The 23339-nt window shown below is 33.3% G+C and overlaps 1 protein-coding gene across 1 annotated transcript; it reads left to right on the plus strand.

The window, feature by feature from the left end:
• Positions 1-7289: 7289 nt before the first annotated feature.
• Positions 7290-8048, plus strand: LOC128638438 (putative nuclease HARBI1). The gene is made up of 2 exons (XM_053690393.1): positions 7290-7729; positions 7822-8048. Exons 1-2 carry the CDS (start codon positions 7432-7434, stop codon positions 7824-7826), a joined length of 303 nt encoding a protein of 100 aa, XP_053546368.1. The 5' UTR covers positions 7290-7431; the 3' UTR covers positions 7827-8048.
• Positions 8049-23339: the final 15291 nt, after the last annotated feature.

Consider the following 23339-nt stretch of genomic DNA (forward strand, 5'->3'; position numbering starts at 1 on the left):
AATACAATTAAATAAACTAGCTAAAGTACAAAAAATAAAAAAGAACTAAGTTACAAAAAATAAAAAAATATTTACAAGCATAAGAAAAATATTACAACAATTTTAAACTAATTACACCTACTCTAAGCCCCCTAATAAAATAACAAAGCCCCCCTAAATAAAAAATGCCCTACCCTATTCTAAATTACTAAAGTTCAAAGCTCTTTTACCTTACCAGCCCTGAACAGGGCCCTTTGCGGGGCATGCCCCAAGAAATACAGCTCTTTTGCCTGTAAAAAAAAACATACAATACCCCCCCCCTAACATTACAACCCACCACCCACATACCCCTAATCTAACCCAAACTCCCCTTAAATAAACCTAACACTAAGCCCCTGAAGATCTTCCTACCTTATCTTCACCATACCAGGTTCACCGATCCGTCCTGAAGAGCTCCTCCGATGTCCTGATCCAAGCCCAAGCGGGGGGCTGAAGAGGTCCATGATCCGGCTGAAGTCTTCATCCAAGCGGGGCAGAAGAGGTCTTCCATCCGATTGAAGTCTTCATCCAAGCGGCATCCATCCGGAGCGAAGCGGCAGCATCCTGAAGACCTCCACCGCGGAACATCCATCCTGGCCGACGACTGAGCGACGAATGACGGTTCCTTTAAATGACGTCATCCAAGATTCTATCAGCCAATTGGAATTAAGGTAGGAATATTCTGATTGGCTGATGGAATCAGCCAATCAGAATCAAGTTCAATCCGATTGGCTGATCCGATCAGCCAATCAGATTGAGCTCGCATTCTATTGGCTGTTCCGATCAGCCAATAGAATGCAAGCTCAATCTGATTGGCTGATTGGATCAGCCAATCGGATTGAACTTGATTCTGATTGGCTGATTCCATCAGCCAATCAGAATATTCCTACCTTAATTCCGATTGGCTGATAGAATCCTATCAGCCAATCGGAATTCGAGGGACGCCATCTTGGATGACGTCATTTAAAGAAACCGTCATTCGTCGTTCAGTCGTCGGCCAGGATGGATGTTCCGTGGTGGAGGTCTTCAGGATGCTGCCGCTTCGCTCCGGATTGATGCCGCTTGGATGAAGACTTCAATCGGATGGAAGACCTCTTCTGCCCCGCTTGGATGAAGACTTTAGCCGGATCATGGACCTCTTCAGCCCCCCGCTTGGGCTTGGATCAGGACATTGGAGGAGCTCTTCAGGACGGATCGGTGAACCTGGTATGGTGAAGATAAGGTAGGAAGATCTTCAGGGGCTAAGTGTTAGGTTTATTTAAGGGGGGTTTGGGTTAGATTAGGGGTATGTGGGTGGTGGGTTGTAATGTTGGGGGGGGGTATTTTTTTACAGGCAAAAGAGCTGTATTTCTTGGGGCATGCCCCGCAAAGGGCCCTGTTCAGGGCTGGTAAGGTAAAAGAGCTTTGACCTTTAGTAATTTAGAATAGGGTAGGGCATTTTTTTATTTTGGGGGGCTTTGTTATTTTATTAGGGGGCTTAGAGTAGGTGTAATTAGTTTAAAATTGTTGTAATATTTTTCTTATGTTTGTAAATATTTTTTTATTTTTTGTAACTTAGTTCTTTTTTATTTTTTGTACTTTAGCTAGTTTATTTAATTGTATTTATTTGTAGCAATTGTATTTAATTAATTTATTGATAGTGTAGTGTTAGGTTAATTGTAGGTAGTTTATTTAATTAATTTATTGATAGTCTAGTGTTAGGTTTATTTGTAACTTAGGTTAGGATTTCTTTTACAGGTAAATTTGTAATTACTTTAACTATTTTAGCTATTAAATAGTTCTTAACTATTTAATAGCTATTGTACATGGTTAAAATAAATACAAAGTTACCTGTAAAATAAATATAAATCCTAAAATAGCTATAATATAATTATAATTTATATTGTAGCTATATTAGGGTTTATTTTACAGGTAAGTATTTAGCTTTAAATAGGAATAATTTATTTAATAAGAGTTAATTTATTTTGTTAGATTTAAATTATATTTAACTTAGGGGGGTGTTAGTATTAGGGTTAGACTTAGCTTTAGGGGTTAATACATTTATTAGAATAGCGGCGAGATTCGGTCGGCAGATTAGGGGTTAATAATTGAAGTTAGGTGTCGGTGATGTTAAGGAGGGCAGATTAGGGGTTAATACTATTTATGATAGGGTTAGTGAGGCGGATTAGGGGTTAATAACTTTATTATAGTAGCGCTCAGGTCCGGTCGGCAGATTAGGGGTTAATAAGTGTAGGCAGGTGGAGGCGACATTGAGGGGGGCAGATTAGGGGTTAATAAATATAATATAGGGGTCGGCGGTGTTAGGGGCAGCAGATTAGGGGTACATAAGGATAACGTAGGTGGCGGCACTTTGCGGTCGGCAGATTAGGGGTTAATAAGTGTAGGCCGGTGGAGGCGACGTTGAGGGGGGCAGATTAGGGGTTAATAAATATAATACAGGGGTCGGCGGTGTTAGGGGCAGCAGATTAGGGGTACATAAGGATAACGTAGGTGGCGGTCGGCAGATTAGGGGTTAAAAACATTTTTTTGAGTGTCGGCGATGTGGGGGGACCTCGGTTTAGGTGTACATAGGTAGTTTATGGGTGTTAGTGTACTTTAGAGCACAGTAGTTAAGAGCTTTATAAACCGGCGTTAGCCCAGAAAGCTCTTAACTACTGACTTTTTTCCTGCGGCTGGAGTTTTGTCGTTAGATGTCTAACGCTCACTTCAGAAACGACTCTAAATACCGGAGTTATAAAAATCCCATTGAAAAGATAGGATACGCAATTTACGTAAGGGGATCTGCGGTATGGAAAAGTCGCGGCTGAAAAATGAGCGTTAGACCCTATTTTGAGTGACTCCAAATACCGGCGGTAGCCTAAAACCAGCGTTAGGAGCCTCTAACGCTGGTTTTCACGGCTAACGCCAAACTCCAAATCTAGGCCTAAGTGTCTAATATTTGCATTAATAATAAATTTTCTGGAAAGTCTTAGGTTTCTTATATTTACTTTCTGTGGTCTATATGAGATCTTTTCAAAATGTTTCCATTTACATTTTAAATGCATTTTATTTTAAAATGATTTGGTTAGAACGGTATAGAATAGTTCATTTATAACCTCTAGGCATGTATATTTATTAATGTATATAACAACTATATACTGGGGTTTATGAAAAATTCAGAAATTATGTAACTGCTTTTTGCATTTTTTTGCATTGCATTTTGTAAGGTCGTTTTCTAAATTACATTTATAAAATGTATAAAATTTAGAGGGTTATTTACCAGCTGAATTATAAAAGTGTTTAATTCAGAGAACACGGTTAATAAAATGATAAAAAATAGCAAAAAAAAAAGTGGCCAGATTGATTTATAAATTTGTTAGTAATGAGTTTATTTATTGGTTCATGTAGTGAAGACTATTAAAGGGACAGTCTACAACTTAGTCATCTTAAAGTCTTACCTTAGATTAAGCTGCAAATAGTTTCCTTCACCTTTTCTATATCATGCAGCAGGAACAGTAAAACAGTTATTTTGAAATGAATATTGTTTCTGGGCAGTTTGCAATGGCTGCCAAGCTCCACCCACCAATGACATCATATCTGGGCCGTATCTAGGCACTCTGCTGAATAGCATTGAAAGTCTGTTGAATTTAAATAGTCAGCCTTTTTTTTATTGGAAGCAATATGCAGCCCAGATTGGAATGGCATTAGTGGGTGGAGCTTGGCAGCCTTTCAAACTGTCCAGAAACAATATTGATTTCAAAATAACTGTTTTCTTGTTCCTGCTGCATGATATAGAAAAGGTGCAAGAGACCTAGGCCAAAATAAACTTTCATGATTCAGATAGAGCATGTAATTTTAAACAATTTTCCAATTTACTTTTATCACCAATTTTGCTTTGTTCTCTTGGTATTCTTGGTTGAAAGCTTAACCTAGGAGGTTCATATGCTAATTTCTTTTCAGAATGCATTGTAACAGTTTTTCACCACTAGATGGTGTTAGTTCACGTGTTTCATATAGATAACACTGTGCTCATGCACGTGAAGTTATCTGGGAGCAGGCACTGATTGGCTAAACTGCAAGTCTGTCAAAAGAACTGAAATAAAGGGGCAGTTTGCAGAGGCTTAGATACAAGATAATCACAGAGGTTACAAGTATATTATTATAACTGTGTTGGTTATGCAAAACTGGGGAATGTGTAATAAAGGGATTATTTATCTTTTAAAACAATAACAATTCTGGTGTAGACTGTCCCTTTAAATGCATTTTACTGTAAAGGAAACTTAATTGTGTTAACCTATAAGGACCTAACATAAAATGCAATGTGCAACATTGGAGTATATTCCAATCTGATTAAAAAAGTTATTTCACTTAAATTAATGATGTAGTGGGAAAAGTATTTTTCAAATTTAAAGGCACAGTCTAGTCCAAAAAAACTTTCATGATTTAAAAAGGGCGTGCAACTTCTAAATGTACTTTTATCACCAATTTTGCTTTGTTCTCTTGTTATTCTTAGTTGAAAGCTAAACCTAGGAGGTTCATATGCTAATTTCTTAGACCTTGAAGACTACCTCTAATCTGAATGCATTTTGACCACTAGAGGGCATTAGTGCATGTGTTTTATATAGATAACATTGAGCTCATGCATGTGAAGTGACCTAGAAGTGAGCACTGATTAACTAAAATGCAAGTCTGTCAAAAGAACTGAAAAAAGGGGGCAGTCAGCAGAAGCTTAGATACAAGGTAATTACAGAGGTAAAACGTATATTATTATATCAGTATTGGTTATGCAAAACTAGGGAATGGGTAATAAAGGGATTATCTTTCTTTTTAAACAACAAACATTCAGGTGTTGACTGTCCCATTAAAGTCTCACAAATCCTATCCCAATCTTTAGATTGCACCATTATTCACATACGTAACTCTTTAAATGCAGATAATGATAAAATTGGCCAGATGATCTAAACCTTGCAAGATCAGACGTGGTCTTTCTCGCCGACCTTAAAAAAATGGCAGTCCCTGCGAGCTGTGATATATCCCCTATTGAAATGAATGGGGCTCGCTGGACTTCCATGTGTAGGGCGAAGATAGCAGTAAGCAGGGGGCGCACTTTAAAAATTAAATCCTGCAGCCAATATGTCACATTTTATTATTATCGGTTATTTGTAGAGCGCCAACAGATTCCGCAGCGCTAACATTACACTGTTTTCTGCATATAGCATCTTACAATTGCCTATATTTTCATATGCATGTGTTTTTCTATTAGGATGTTAAGTAAGGTGAGTACTTTGATAAAAGCTTGCCATCTTTTCATTTGCGGAAAAAAAAAGTGAGAACTGTTTATCGGAAATAAAAATCTGTTAAAATCTGACAGCTCTCAACCTTGTGTCTGTAGCTCCTAGTGTTGTTGGTACCAGCGCCCCCAAAAAGGTGAATGTAGTGCTAAAAATAAATACACAGAACGCCTCCTAAAAGGCTAAGACACTATTAGTGACAAGATTATTTAAATAAACAATATATTGAAATTCTATAGGGGTATATAAAATATTTTATAAGCTACTTATAGCTAAAATATACAAACAAGATACAAAAGTGGATCCACTTAAAATTAACAATAAAATATGCATATATCTATATAAAAAACAATACAATTGTTGGGTGTGACTGTTCTTAGGGCCGAAACGCGTTGACATATATGGTAAGCTTCTTTTCAATTACTGACTAAGTTTGAATAGCAGTTTTGCACTATGTTATATTTGTTTTATTACAGGTATATCTTTGAATGAATTGATCCCTGAGACATAGGATACATTCTGTATTTTTTCATCGTTTACACACAGGAATAACTTTTTAGGAGCATCTCTTCACATCTTGGGGGAAATTTATCAAGCATTCAACACTGTATTCTCAATATTATCCGCATCTAAATTCACTTCCGAATTATTAATCTAATTTATGAAACAGTAATTGGTGCTTAGAAACGATATATTTCTAAATCCGTCAATATGTCCGCAGCTCTAACGCCGAGATACGTTCGAACATCTATACGATTATTTTTCTACAGTATTCGATGTAATCTACGCTATTATTCAATTTATCATCCTGTCAACAATTCTATCCGGGCATCGTATTTCCTCACGTATGCGCTTTTCTATACGCATATTCTGTGGTCGCGAAATATATCTTCAAGCAGCATTTATAACGCATATATTAATCAGTTATGGAAATTGTTATTGCAATGTTTCATACTATTTATATGCGTCGAATGGAACGAAGAATAGATGGTCAAGCTGTTCAACAGATAGATAGGCTTCAAAGAAGGCGCAGAAGGATTCCAAGGTTTTTTCGTCCCAGATCAGGACTTGATGCACTTTCTGACATTGACATCATCAGGCGTTTTAGATTGAGTAGAGAATCAATTGAAAGGCTATACAATCAAATATCTGGTCAACTTGAACCCATTACTTTTCGGACACATGCTCTGCCCGGAATGTTGAAGCTGTTGGCTGTTTTACATTTTCTAGCAACTGGTTCCTTTCAATCAGTTACTAGTGTAGTTGTTGGCATGAGCCAGCCTTCTTTTTCACGCCACCTAACTACAGTGATTGATGCTCTTTTGTCAGTTTTCAAACGGTATGTTTTTTTACCAAATACTGCTGAAGAATGGCATTCTGTAAAGCTTAATTTTTTTAGACTTGCTGGAATCCCAAATGTGTTGGGTGCAATTGATTGTACTCATGTCAGAGTAAGGCCACCACATCTAAAAGAAGAAATGTATCGCAACCGCAAGTTTTATCATTCTTTGAACATCCAGATGGTTTGTGATGCTGGTTTGAAAATCATGAGTGTCCGTTCAGGATTTCCAGGATCATGTCATGATTCATATATTCTCAAACAGTCTGCCCTATATAATAAATTTGAGGAAGGACAAATGCCTGAAGGATGGCTACTAGGTATGATTATGAAAATTAAAAACGAAACCTTCTAATGTGCGTTAATATTAACTCACAATATTGTAATTTTTTGTGCAGTGTATAATATCAATAGATTTTAAAATACAGTATATACCCTTTTTTAATTTATTTATTCTGTTTGCTGCAGCACCAAGGTCAATGGATTTTTAGTTCCATACCTTTTTTAAAATACCTATCTATCTATCTATCTCTCTCTCTCTCTCTATATATATATATATATATATATATATATATATTTATATATTTATATATATATATATATATATATATAGCGATATAATTAAATTTTTATTAATACCAATATATATGTACAATTTAAAACATAAAAATGGTTGCAAGTAAAAAGTGTATCTGAACACATTTAAATTTGTATAACTCTTTTTATTTTTCAAAAGGAGATGCAGGATATTCCTGTAGGAACTGGCTACTTACTCCTGTAAATATTCCACGCACAAGATCTGAAATGCGGTACAATGATGCACACAAAACAACTCGATGTGTGATTGAGAGGACCTTTGGAATGCTCAAAAGCCGTTTTCGTTGTCTAGATGAATCCGGAGGCACTCTTCAATACGTTCCTGAGAAAGTGGCTGTTATGGTGTTGGTCTGTTGCATGTTGCATAACATCGCTTTGCGACAATCAAACATAGAGGAACTGGAAATAATAACACCAGATGAAGATGGTGTTGAATCTGTTCCTCAAGATGTAGTTGAAGGGGGTACACATGCACGTAACCAGTTGATACAAACTCATTTCGTAGGTGAATAAAATAAAAATTATGTATGATTTATGTATTGATTCTATAATTTTTAGCAATAATTATTTATAAACAATCTCTTCTTATATTCACAGGTTAACTAGAAAATGTTTCTAAGTTCAAGCATGAAAATCTATAATTCAAAAATGAGAAACGTTCTCCACAAAATTATTCACAATTTAGATGATGAGAGTGATGTGTAATTCAAAAATAAATATGTTCTGATTGATACAGTTGAAAAAAAAAATATTTGCATATGTTGTCTTTTCTTCTATTTGTTATTTGTTTAAAAAAATTAAAATAAAATCAAATTTTTTTTTAATTTATTTTTTTTACTAACGACTTACAATATAGTTGTTGAAAATAAGTTGTATCCTTGAACAGTGTGCAATTAAGAAAACAGGTTCTGTGATTCTAAACTTTTTATTATTGTTGAAAACAAGCACTAGCTTTGTATATATTTGCAAGCCAGATACAGCTTTTGGAACCTATAAATTAAGAACAAACCTTGCCTAGACGTATGGCAATGCAATTGGAATAAAATGTAAGCTAGTCAAGTATAAAATGCATAAAACATATCAACCCCCTAGCTATAGTGTTGATGCTACACACTGCAAGAAAACAAACCTTGACAGGAGAGATGTTTTAAAAATTGAAACAGTCGAATTACATTTTATTGCATTCAATAGTAACCTTTTCATAACTATATGAACATCATAATATATTAAAATTTTATCAAAACAAGAAGGCAACATATAAAAACATTTTATTAAAATTTTCTAATAACTAGCTAACCATCAATATATAATATAACAATGCAATTTAAATAACTAATAAACTTATTTAAACATATATGAAACTTTCGCTAATAATAAGATGCAAGAATAACAATTGAAACAGAATTTAATATACATGTATTGAATAACATTCTAATCTAATGAGGATGCAAATTATGTGAACCGAATAAGTTTTAACAAACTATCTGTCTCTTAACACATTTATCATAAAATAATATAAACTCAAACATTGATTTATAAATAAAAAAAGTTTTCATGAATTTACTCAAATGATTGACATATTACGTCATTTCCTTCAAGATTAGAAACTCGTTAGCAAGATGTCGCAACGTTCTTCGTTCACTGCTGGAGAGCTAATTATTTTAGTTTATGGGATGGAGAAATATTTTCCAAAAAGAATAGGAGGTGTTAGATCTGTCAAACAAGATCAACGCGATTATCTTGTTTATGAGATAATACGCAGGATGTATCGGGTATCGGGAATAAAAAGAACAAGAAGACAGTGCCTTCAACGCTATTCGGATCTACGTAGACGTGAAAAGGAGTACCATACTAGGATTAGAAGTCTCATTAGAGTTTGTAAGTGTTGACTACATACACTATTTCTAATAGATATTGTATTTAGATTCAATTTCTACGTTTAAAACGGTTTAGTTAAATAATGTTATGCGTTTGTTCTGACGCATTATGATAATTTTAAAGATAGATATAAATAAAGTGATAGAACTTTATAGATATAGACAGATATACTATATATAAATAATAATCAATATATAGAACTATAATGAGAGATAAAAAGATAGATCTAAAAATATAAAGAAAAAGAATATAGAAAAATATAGATCTAAAGATAAAGGGATAAATAGTGATAGACTTAATGGTTGTTAATTTAATCAAAGAGAAATAGAAAGAGCTATAGAGATTTGAATTACAAATTGATAGCGATAAACAGAAATAGATATAGAAAACTATACATCTAGAGTTAAAAACACAATGAAAAATTAAGTCCCAGAAAAAAAAGATACAAAGTTATAGATAGAGAATATAGTTTTTAAAGAGTAAACTAAATTAATAAAGAAATACAAAGAAATAGGACAGATTAAGAGAGTTCAATTAATAGAAAAAAGAGAAAGAGAGACACATATAGAAAGTAATAAAATTACTTTGTTAAAAATAATATTTATAATAACAGTGACAGAAATAGAAAGCAATATTGGAAGAGAGAGATAGAGAGAAATATAGTGCGAGGGGGAGAGAGAGAGAAATAAATAGATAAAAATATTTACAATTAGAAATATAAATAATAAGAAATAGGAGAGAAAGTGAGAGATAGAGCTAGCAAAAGAGAGAGATAGAGAGAGAGAAAGAGAGAGGGAGAGAGAGAAATACAAAGATAGATAGAGATAGATATAGATAGATATAGACTTGTAAATGTTGAGATATGAAAAGAAAAATATAGAGAGATACAAAGATAGATATAAATAAACAAAATGATATCAAATAAATGATAAATCTAGAAATATGAAATAGAAAGAATGATAAGAGATAGAGAAAGATAAAAGAGTTCAAGAGATTTATCTTTATATATAAATAGTAAAGTTTAGATAGATATAAATAATATAATTGAAAAATAGATTCAACTCCAAAAAATAATAATTATTATAAATATATATATATATATATATATAAATATATATATATATATATATTTATATATATATATATATATATAGAGAGAGAGAGAGAGAGCTCTATCTCATTCTATCTTTTCTTATTAATCTTTGTTCAAAATATTTATTTATTCTGATTTTATTCATTAATGGAAATGTGATTACAGATACCAAAAGAAGAAAGGAAAAGAATAAGAGTGCTCCACGATACCTGAGACCAATAATGGCTTTTACCCCAAACAGTAATGCACAATCTCCTCCACTTCCTATAACTTTAATGGAAAATAATGATCTGAACACAGAAATTCAAGATCCATTAACTACTGATATGGATAATCAATATGAATGTGAAGTAACTTTGACAGCTGAAAATGATCAGGAAAATGTCATTGATGGAATTGGATCTAGTGAATGTGAGTGTCAATCTAATTATACATTTTTTCACTGTATAAAAAGAGTAAAGATAAGTAATGTTCTTTAGTTGATAAAGATGTTATAAAATCGAAATACATCAAAATGTGTATATCTCTAAATTCTAATTCCATTCATTTTCTTCAATATAAATTAATAATTTTGATTTGTTCTTATTTATCTTCCTTATATTACAGCCGTGCCTGAAAAAAAGCAAGATACAACAACCAAAAATAGTTTTGTAAAAAAACTAAAAAAATTTAAGAAAAAATTATTGAAGATGAACAAGGAGATTGATAAAATGATTTCAATACTAGAAAAATGTTGATTGAAAAAATAATAATTTTACTTTATTATAATTTGTGAATGTTCTATTAATATTCTATGTCAAGACTATTATATATGTCATTTTTATTTTTTAAATATGACTTATTGATGTTCAGTAATTTTGAATATTTTGATAAAAATTAGTGATTAAAACTAATTATTAAAGAAAAAATAAATATTTTGTTTCAACCGTTCTAATCTTTTTTTTTAATAGCGTTCACATATATTTTTTGGCTTAGTAGTTCAAATGTTATAAGTTCTACAACTTGTATTCAAACAACGATTATAATGCATAGTGATCAATATATTAATTTATAATTTTGTTTTATTATTTCAAGAACAACATATATATTATTGATCACATTAGCATATATCTTGAAAATTATATATATATATATATATATATGTATGTATATATTGTTCTCTCTATATATATATATATATCTATATACACACACACTGAATAATATTTATATTTATATTAATGAACTAAAAATATCTAAATAAATATATATATATATATGTATAGTTACCTAACTATATATATATATATATATATATATATATATATATTGATCAAAGATCTCTTTTTCTATCTATCTATCTATCAATCTATCTATATATATATATATATATAAAAATTATATATATATATATTCATCAATATATATATATATATATATATTTTATATATAAAATAACTCATTGTAATAAGTAATAATTGTAATTGTTATATATATATATATATATATATATATATATATATATATTTATTTTTTTTTATCCATGACTCTATCAATCAATACTATTAAAATATTAATAGTTTTGGTTGATTATGTACAAACAAATACAACATATACAAACCTTGCAATCTATGTTTATGTATATAACTCACTCTCTCTCTGTCTCACTATATATATATATATATATATATATATATATATATATATATATACAATTATAATTTATATATAGACATTGAGAGAGAGATAATTTTGATATATTTATATATATAGACATACATATTTGGATTGTAAATTATATATAATTATATTGAATCTAAATATATATAAATATATATATAGAGAGTGATATAAATATATTTATCTAAAGAAACATATGTATGTATGTATCAATATATATATATATATATATTATAATTTTTTTTTTAAATTATTAGATTTCTATATTTAAATAAATAACTTGTTTATAACAATTTAAATGAGAACAGAATAAACTATATTCAAACATTATTATTATAAAATTTAAATAGCAATGTAAAATTATGGCTATTCTTGAAATTGTGGGTTTGGTGATGATGATGCGGAGAATAAGTTTGATATTGATTCTACGCATTTACTTAAATTTTCAAAACCAGCTCTAAATATCTCATTTCTTTCCCTTTCAATTTCTATTTTTTGCTCCTCTATTCTTATCCTATCCTTTAAAAAATTTCCAAACATCTCAATTACTTTGTTTTGTTCATCCCTAAAATTGCGTGCTATTCCCACCATCTCCTGTAATGCGTCTGTCTCAGGGGCAGCTTCAATTGGATTATTAGCTATATTAGCAGCATTTTCAATTTCAGGTATTGGTGTAGACATTGTAGACTCTGGTTGTTGATGGGACCTTGATTGGGCAGATGTATTTGTCCCTGACAAGGACTCTTCAATTATAGTCATTTGTGAATCTTCTTCTAAAGGGTCTACAGTCCTTAGTATTATTTCCCCACTACTAATATCATCTTGTGTGTTTTCTTCTTCGTTACCTACAAATAAATATAGAAAATAAATATATAGATAAAACATCGAATATATGTATGTAATTTATGTTTTACATATAAATTTGACAATAAAAACATTCTAAAATATTTAAAATTAAAAATATATATATATATATATATTCATTTTTATTAAAAGATAGCCAATACAGATCTTACTCAATTTTATTTGGAAAAAAAAAATAATTTTGATTTTCAAATCAATTTCTAAAAATGTAAGATTTGTATTTGATTATCATTTTTTCAAAAAGAAAATTAGTACATCAATAACGATTGTGAATGTTCTCTGCCATTTCAGGAAAATCAATTACTGAAAATAAGATATTTGATATGCAGATTGATTTACCATGGAACATATCTTTTTTCACATTACAAAACATGATACTACATTAAAGTTAAATAAGGACAAAAATATCTTTAAATTTTGCCAACAATAGAATAAATGTACATAAAGCTATATAATTACCTTCTTCTATACCTCCGGATATAATTTGATTGAAGATATTCATGACTTCTGAAAATAAAAAATAACATTTATTTTTTAGGGTTCTTTTAATTTGTTAACAAGAAAAAAAATACAACAATACAATTTAAAAAAAAAATACCTCTCGAATTTCTGGCATTGTCAACGGGTGTACTGCATGGAATATCAGGCAATGTATCCGCTGATCCTAAACTATGTGTTGTTATCGAAGATGACGAAAGGGTTCTTTGACAAACATTTTCTGTAGGCCTCATTTGGCTTGTAGAAGCTAATTCCTCAATTGACTCTGTAGCTTGTAGAGAAGATTGGCTAGAAGGTTGTGCTATAATAGTTAAAAAGAATACATATATGTGTTAGAGGGACATTTTACTCAAAAATAATATTTCATGTTTCAGATTGAGAATATAATTTCTGAAAACTTATTTTTTGTTAAATTTTTTATTAATTCTCTTGTGATTCTTATTTTAAAGATAAACCTAGGAGGTTCATAGACTAATTTATAAGGCCTTATTTTCTGTTTTTTAACAATATAGGTTGTTAGCTCATGAGTGTCAAAAGTTATAGACAATTATCTTGGTATATTGATTCGAAAAGGAAAATTGTAATTGTAGAAACAGGACCATTTTTGTTGAAAAAGTAAAATTGTATTTGCTGATTGGACAGAAACAATTAACAATTGCTGTCCATGGTCTGAAAAAAAAATGGTCTGTCGGCTTAGCTTAGAGACCTTCATTTTAAAATCAAGATAGCAAGAGAATGAAGAAAAATGTATAATGTTTGTAAATTATACTTGTTTACAATTACATAGTATATGAATCAGAAAATAAATTTTTAGGGTTGAGTGTCTATTTATTTTCATCATAATATTTATGGCCTTTTTGGAACTTAAAAAAGCCTGCAACGTATGAAAGATGTATACTTGTGAATCCATACTCCATGATTTGAAGTGCACATGAATATAAGTAAATGTAATTTATCCTAATCTTACTTTAAAATAAGTAAGAAATTATAAACTAACAAGGTCAATAATTCAGTATCACATATCACTGTTGTGCGTCTATAGATACGCTGTTTGAACATGTAATTTGTATACAAACCTGGAAAATCATCGGAATCACAAGGCACATCAAGACCATCTACTATTTCGTTCCCCAATCGAGACAATACACGTCGTTCATAGTTGAGAAGATCGGAATCCATTGCTGGGCCACCGCCGGTAGCCCTAGCTGCTTTTTTTTCTTTGGCATATTTTGACTTTGTGATTCTTTTAATGTCAGAGAAACGCTTTTTGCAACTATCAACATTTTTGGGAAAACGTGATACTGCTGAAACAGCGCGACTAATCTCTTCCCACAAAAACTTTTTTCTGCTATGTGTGGTAACACGCTGCTTATGGCCGAGAAGAACATCATAATGCTCTAATACACTCTCTACTAGAACTTCATTTTGTTCTAAAGTAAATTGGACATTACGTCCACTTTTGGTTCTTCCAGCTTCAATCGCTGCCATCTTGTCGCAATAAAGATTAATCTGACTAATAAAGTAATAGGCGTATGCTAACATTCGCGCCGTAATGACGTCTTAGATTCATTTTAATATCACATGTAAGTAACGTCCACTAAGTTGTTCGCTTTATCATATTGAATGCTTCATAAATTAGAACAATTAGGGAGTGATATTTATCATAGATACGATGATATTCGCTTCAAATATGACGCGAATAATTACGGATTGAAATTTGATAAATAAGTACTAGTCAAGTTAATACGGAGTGTGCGAATGATGGCGTTATAATTGCCGATCGTAATTGCGTGATAATTCACATAGTAATAAATTTCGCCCCTTGTATTCACATAAGGGTCACTTTATAAGTGTGTTATTCACTTTAACACATCCTAAATATTAATTTGGATTATTTTTTCACATTTTTTCCTTTTTCTTTTTTCATTTTTGTGTACACACATTTTTGATTATTCACGCCCACTTCATCACATCATCTTTTCAGGATTTTTTGGATATTCACAAAAATTTTTGAAATTTGAATTGAAAACCACTACGTTTTTCTTTTTTACACACTTCATCATTTCACCGTTTATCGAGGGATATATAAGGATAACTGTTTTAAAATAGAATCTTCATATTGGACATTCACTCTCTGGAAAGAATTTAAAGTTTGGGACCTACATATTTATGGACACCTACTCAGTAAATAGATGTTTTTATATATTTATATTTTTTATCCAACCATCAACAGCTGTTTTATTGTAATTTATTTTGTGATTAAGATTGTAAATTGTTGTGGTTTTTAACCACATTTGTATTGTTTTTTATATAGATATATGCATATTTTATTGTTAATTTTAAGTGGATCCACTTTTGTATCTTGTTTGTATATTTTAGCTATAAGTAGCTTATAAAATATTTTATATACAAAGAGAGGCCAAATTGACTTTTCATCTCAAAACAATCATGCCAAAGGGTCTAAATACCCATTTAGACTGGCAGGTCTTTCTGTAACATGTTAATTTATCTGAGATCTATGATCCATTCGACATTGCCATAAATAGTCTTCCCATCATTATACTACCCAGGTTCTTTGATTAAATGTTCTGGATATCCTTCCCTTAATGGATATCCATTCCCTAACTCTAGGTTTAATTTTCATATTGATAGCTTATATATCTCCTTTTCCCGGATTTGTTTCCTGTTTTCATTAATTTTCTGGGTTTAGATTTGATGACTTTTTTTACTATGCACATCTCTGTGGTATTAACTAGGGACACTGTCCATCTGTATGGTGTTGGATTTATTCCGTATGCCATATGATTGCTCTGTGCTAAAATGTCTGACCGCATATCCTCATATTTTCGGCACTTGTAGTTTATACAGTGTGGTTCATGAGCGTTAGTTACATGGAACTGCTCTGAACTTTTCACTGAGAATATGCGATTCAGACATGGGGCACTACATATCCTCCTTGTTGACTTGTGCTAATTGAATGGATTTAACAGTGATGCCCGATCGTATGATCACACAATACCTACACTTGCTGATATAGCAGTGGGATATGATAGCGTCTGTTACTATGGTAACTGTCTAGAGTCCAGAAATGGACAGTGAGAACATACGCACTGGCATTGCTTGTTTTAGTATTTTCCCAAATGTTCTGTTCTAACGTCTAGTACATGCTGTTTTTATGTTATGACACATAATGTTTTTTAATGTTTTTCACATATAGGTTTTGTATATGCAGACTCACGCTGCTTTACATGATGATGCCCATGTTGGGGGCATGTCTACTAAGGAGAACGTGACTATCTGCTGTGACTCTGTTAAATTCTGGGTGGTGGTAAGTGCAACTGTACACTGTTTGTCTGAGGATTAGTCTGTTTGGACTTGAAAATGTTCAAAATTAAAGTGACCTTGTTTACTGAAGACCTTTGAAGTGCACTTCTCTCTGTTTCTATAGTCATCCTTTTTGCTGCACCCAAGGCTGCTGTGTCGAAATTCTGGAGTGCACTTTGTCTGGGATATATATATATATATATGTATGTATGTATGTATGTATGTATGCAAGCATACAGTTAGTCACAGCATTTTACCAAATGATCCCTTGCTTACAGCCATACAATGCATGTTTTCAATCAAATAAACTGGGATAAAAACAGGGGTGATACAGGCCTTTGTATTTTCCCTAGACACATACAAAACACGGAAATGAACTGCACTCTCAAACTGGACTGGGTACACATCCCATATGACTGCAAAACTCCCAGCCCTGGATACTCAGCAGCACTCACAAGCATCTGTACAGCTTCCAGCTACTAAGGCAGATAGGGCTAAATTATAAGTGGAGCGGCAATTACCGACCGACTCAAGCATTAACATCTCTAGAAGTTAACTTTTTGCGTGTATCGGATATTGCTGGTATTACAAGTTCAAAGTATTTTTTTTTTGTGCTTGCATGAGTGAGGTTAGGGGGAAGTATGCAATGGGGGTTATGGCGGTTGTGGGGTTGATAGGTTAATAGGTAGTTTGTGATGGGGTTGTGGTGGTTAGGTGGTTAATAATAGGTTAGGTAGTAGTTTGCAATAGGGGGTAGTGGCAGTTAGGGAGTTAATAGGTTTGGGGTAATTTGTGATGGGATAATTGTGGTTTAAGGGTTAATAGAGTAGGGAGCTATTGCAGTGGGAATGTGGAATTTTAGAGGTTAATAGTGTAACAGGGTAATTTCTGATGGGATGTATGGCAATTTATGAGTAAATAGTGTAGGAGTATATAGTGTAGGGTGAAAAACTGCATTATCTTTTTTTATGTGTGTTTAGTGCAACTTTTTTCTCAGCCCAAACTTGTTATGCCAGCTTTGCAGTTTCGTAAAAAGTTTTCGCGTAAAATACGATTGCGTTCGGGCAATCATATTTCCTTTCAACCTGTAATATGAGGAAACTTTAGCGCTCAACAGGGCTCATTGAAAGTAAGGAGAGTGCAAATTCACGCAAATGAACTTGCAGTCATTTAAACACCACTCCACTTGTACTACGAAGTTGAGTGCAACAAATACCAGGCTCTCAAAATCGTATTTGCACTTCTCGCACAAATGATTGCGCTCCATCCATAATCTAGCCCTTGGTTGGTAAAATATCCACCTTTTTATTGGACATTGTTGTATACTTCATTACATCACAGGTTATTTGTATTTGGTTGTCCTCTATTGGATATTACTCTGATGAAAGGGATGCACCATAGTTTGCATTGTTGTAGATAGAAATCCCCTGATTTTGATTGGATATGATACTTTTAAAATATGTGATACAATTGTATATATAAATAAGCCTAATGAAATAGACTTTTCAGGGCTATGAAACTTGTTACTTTTTAACAAATGTATCCAGTCATATTGCTCACTGTATGTTCAAGTCTCAAAGGAGTGTCAAGCATCTGAAAAAGACGGTGGTCAGTTTCCTGGGCAACTGAGTGTACAGTACGAGATATGTATTTCCCATGAATGAGTATTAAGTTTAAAGATAAACATTTTGTTCCTGTGTTTGGTTGATTAATAGTATACTCCATGAGGCACATTTTCTTCATTTTTTTTCAGTGATCTACCTCTGTGGTGAACCCAGCCAGTTTGGGAAAGATTCATCACTAGTTCTTATTGGCATATTTTTGTGTGTGTGTGTATAGAGCTTTCTCTTGTATATATATCTTTTTGATGCATAAGTGACAAGCCCTATTCTTTCTCAATTACTTGCAAGTGAGCAGGGAACATGACTGCACAAGCAATTCCTTGTGCAATGGTAAATGTCGGCAGCACTAACCATGATGCTGGAAAGACAGATTCCAGGATCAGAACCCTGTTCCTCTCATGTTATTACTAGCCCTGTGCTCTCAGGCAATTTGAATGTGTTATTATAGCTCCAGTATAAGTGTTAACAATGGACTTTTTTATCCCCAACTTTTAATATGGGTTCTAGCTGTAGTAATGGAGCTACACTTGTTATCTATGTCATAATCTGTAATATAATTCTAACAGAGCTAATTATTAATGAGTGTGTAACCACACTGGCAGAAGTGATACAAATGTATGTTCATCAATTCGAATATGGAAATATAACCTTGCTTTCTTACAGAAATTCATACTTTCTTTGTAAAGCTCATGTGTATTAATAAATAAACACAATATTATATTATAAACAGTGCTTTATTCCGTTTTAAAAAGAAGGAAGTTCTATTAGGGATCCAATTTAAATTTTAGTTCTCATACATAGGGACAGATACTCAAAAAGCCACTGTCATGGAGAGAAATCATCAGCTTATTTTACTGAGCATTATATTGTAGAGTAAGTGTCTCTCTTGAACATAAACATTTTAGTGAACTCCCCACATTCCCAAATGAAAAACATATACTTTAAAATGATCTCTGAGGGGCCCGAGGCATCTAATAGAATATTGCCACACCATAGAGCTTTAGAGAATCAGGCCAATAGTTTACTGTTTCATTGTTGATGATAAATGCATCTTGACTCATATGTTGAATCTATTCTATTTGCTTCCATGAAAAGGAAGAGTTAGTTTAAAATTAATACATGGGAAGTAAATGAGGGCAAGGTTGTGTTGTATTTATTGATTTACATTTTGTAATCAACTAGCCTGGTCTGTTGAAAGGGAGAATTAATCTTTATTGCACAGGGCATGCCAATGTTAACTATAATTTCTTTTTACAAATGTGAGCTAATTCACAGTTTTATGTTGTATATTGCATAAAAAAAATGTCTTCCTGTTTAAACCTTAAATGCATATAACATTATCAGAAATTGCTGCAACTGGAAACGGATCACCTAATAGTGAAAGTCGAATACCAAAAATCCCAGACTGCCAGGCATTGCATCAGGTGAGTGGTAGGAACCAATTTACCAATGACAAGTGAAGCTGCAAAGAATCCTGAGCACTCAAGGGTAAAGATAAAAATGATACTTTATTTTCAATGTTTAAAAGTAAATAAACATACAGAGAAGCAAAGAGTTAAACAGATGTGTTACAGGCGTTTTACAGTGATAGGATATTGTCATGTGTCTACCATCCCATATTTAAGACAAGCACAACCAATCAGGTCGCTCCTATGGAGATCTAATGAATATTTATCAAATTAATTTAAGGTGGTATAAAGCATATAAAAATGAAAACAATCCTTAGTACCAAAACATCATAATAATGACAAGTAAGACATTGCTCTGTGTGCTAGAAAGAAGTAAAAAATGCCTATACTTACTTAGGTTTCATGTGAAAATTAACTGATTAGTGATGTCTGAGATGATTTTCTTTGCCAACAACCTCATCCTGAACTGTTTGTGATATGAAATTATCTTAGTGCTACAGATATCAGTCTTTAAACACTAATATAAAATGTAAATCTTTTGATATTAGTAATGAAAAATTACAGGAATATTTTTAAAGTTGTAAAAAAATGTTGTTATCCCTTTATGTAGATAAACAACACTATACAAGTAAAAATAAAATTAGCCATGAAGGTATTCAACACATGAATATATAATAAGATATCTTTACACTTATATGGCAGCAAGTATAAATTTGTTTTTATAAAAAGTTCCAAACACAGTGACCAAAAGATAATGTATATTTTATACAATATTACTCATAATCCTTTGCTTCGTGTTTCTCATGTTTTCATGGTAACTCGTTTTTGTATGGAGTGTTGCTGTTGCTTTTACACATCTGTTTCAAATGGCTGTCATCAGTAACAATAATCTAAAAAACAGGAGCACATCACAACTCTGATTCAAGAGTTTTATTTCTATACAAGTATTGCTTCTCACATACAATGTTAATGCACTCACAGGAATCACAATGGTATTGGCAATACGACTAGACCCCGGGTACCATAGGTTATTGTCCCTCTGTAACTCAGCAGTATACTTGTGTGTCGGTCCCAACTGCTCTCCTTGATAATCCTGTGGGCTATAGTGTGTGCGGCATGTTCCAGGCCGGTCACACCGGACACATTTCCAGGCGGTCTTCCTAGCATCTAGCTCTCAGTATAGGCTCCTACGAATAATTTTATGGTTGAGATATGTATAGAGCTCATACGTACCATACTTTAAATCTGATATAAAGAGCAGACTATCGGCTAGATTTAGAGTTTTATTGGTAAAGACCTGCGTAGCTAACACTCCTTTTTTTTCCCCCGCACCTTTTAAACAACGCTGGTATTGAGAGTTCTCTGAAGGGCTGCGTTAGGCTCCAAAAAGGGAGCTACAGGCATATTTACCGCCACTTCAACTCTCAATACCAGCGTTGCTTACGGTAGCGGCTAGCTGGAAAAATGTGCTTTTGCACGATTCCCCCATAGGAAACAATGGGGCAGTTTGGGCTGCAAAAAAACCTAACACCTGCAAAAAAGCAACGTTAAGCTCCTAACGCAGCCCCATTGTTTCCTATGGGGAAACAGTTTCTAAGTCTCCACCTAACACCCTAACATGAACCCCGAGTATAAACACCCCTAATCTTACACTTATTAACCCCTAATCTGCCACCCCCGCTATCGCTGACACCTGCATTATACAATTAACCACTAATCTGCCGCTCCGTACACCGCCGCAACCTACTTTATCCCTATATACTCCTAATCTGCTGCCCCTAACACCGCCGACCCCTATATTATATTTATTAACCCCTAATCTGCCCCCCCAACGTCGCCACCACCTACCTACACTTATTAACCCCTAATCTGCCGACCGGAGCTCACCGCTACTCTAATAAATGTATTAATCCCTAAACCGCCTCACTCCCGCCTCAAAAACCCTATAATAAATAGTATTAACCCCTAATCTGCCCTCCCTAACATCACCGACACCTAACTTCAAGTATTAACCCCTAATCTGCCGACCAGACCTCGCCGTTACTATAATGCACTCACTGGAATCACAATGGTATTGGCAATAAGCATAGACCCCAGGTACCATAGGTTATTGTCCTTCTGTAACTCAGCAGTATACTTGTGTGTTGGTCCCAACTGCTCTCCTTGATAATCCTGTGGGCTATAGTGTGTGTGGCATGTTCCAGGCCGGTCACACCAGACACATTTCCAGGCGGTCTTCCTAGCATCTAGCTCTCAGTATGGGCTCCTACGTGTTTTGTTTGTCAGAGGGCAAACTTTCTTACAAAGTCTTATTGTGTATCCCTTAGGCTTGCTGTGTTTTATTTATAGATTTTACTATATTGCCATCTACTAGTCAATTGTTGGATATTAAAAATGTACACAGTGATCCTTTTTAATATACTAGACATTCCAATACCTTATATATCTAAAATTGTAATAAAAATAATAACTACAACATTCATATAAAATTGATTTTACATAAATATTAAAAACATCTTAAAATAACTATTCTATTATTTCAAACATAATTACAATTATAGCTTAATTCTAACGATTGGTTAAAAACAGAATTTATGTTTACCTGATAAATGTCTTTCTCCTACGGTGTGTCCGGTCCACGGCTTCAACCTTACTTGTGGGATATTCTCATTCCCTACAGGAAGTGGCAAAGAGAGCACAACAGCAGAGCTGTCCATATAGCTCCCCCTCTAGCTCCGCCCCCCAGTCATTCGACTGACGGTCAGGAGAAAAAGGAGAACCATAGGGTGCAGTGGTGACTGTAGTGTACAAAAACAAAAATTTTAAACCTGACTAAAAGCCAGGGCGGGCCGTGGACCGGATACACCGTAGGAGAAAGAAATTTATCAGGTAAACATAAATTCTGTTTTCTCCTACATTGGTGTGTCCGGTCCACGGCTTCATCCTTACTTGTGGGAACCAATACCAAAGCTTTAGTACACGGATTAAGGGAGGGAGCAAGTCAGGTAACCTAAACGGAAGGCACCACTGCTTGTAAAACCTTTCTCCCAAAAATAGCCTCCGAAGAAGCATAAGTATCGAATTTGTAAAATTTGCCAAAAGTATGCAGAGAAGACCATGTCGCTACCTTACAGATCTGTTCAACAGAAGCCTCATTCTTGAAGGCCCATGTGGAAGCCACAGCTCTAGTAGAATGAGCAGTAATTCGTTCAGGAGGCTGCCGTCCGGCAGTCTCATAAGCCAATGGGATGATGCTTTTTAACCAGAAGGAAAGAGAGGTAGCAGTAGCTTTCTGACCTCTCCTCTTACCAGAATAGACGACAAACAATGAAGATGTCTTTCTGAAATCCTTTGTTGCGTCTAGAAAGAATTTTAAATCACGAACCACTTGTGTAACAAACGTTCCTTTTTTAGAAACTGGATTAGGACACAGAGAAGGAACAACTATTTCCTGGTTAATATTCCTACTGGAAACCACCTTAGGAAGAAAACCAGGTTTGGTACGTAAAACAATCTTATCTGTATGGAACACCAGATAGGGTGAATTACACTGCAAAGCAGACAATTCAGAAACTCTTCTAGCAGAAGAAATAGCAACCAAAAACAAAACTTTCCAAGATAGTAACTTAATATCTATGGAATGTAAAGGTTCAAACGGAACCCCTTGAAGAACTGAAAGAACTAAATTTAGACTCCATGGAGGAGTCACAGGTCTGTAGACAGGCTTAATTCTGACCAACGCCTGTACGAACGCCTGAACATCTGGCA

The sequence above is a fragment of the Bombina bombina genome, chromosome 1 (genome assembly GCF_027579735.1).
Source record: "Bombina bombina isolate aBomBom1 chromosome 1, aBomBom1.pri, whole genome shotgun sequence".
Taxonomy (NCBI): domain Eukaryota; kingdom Metazoa; phylum Chordata; class Amphibia; order Anura; family Bombinatoridae; genus Bombina; species Bombina bombina.

Coding starts and splice junctions, on each gene's coding strand:
- LOC128638438 (XM_053690393.1), top strand. CDS start 7,432: ATGCGGTACAATGATGCACACAAAACAACTCGATGTGTGATTGAGAGG.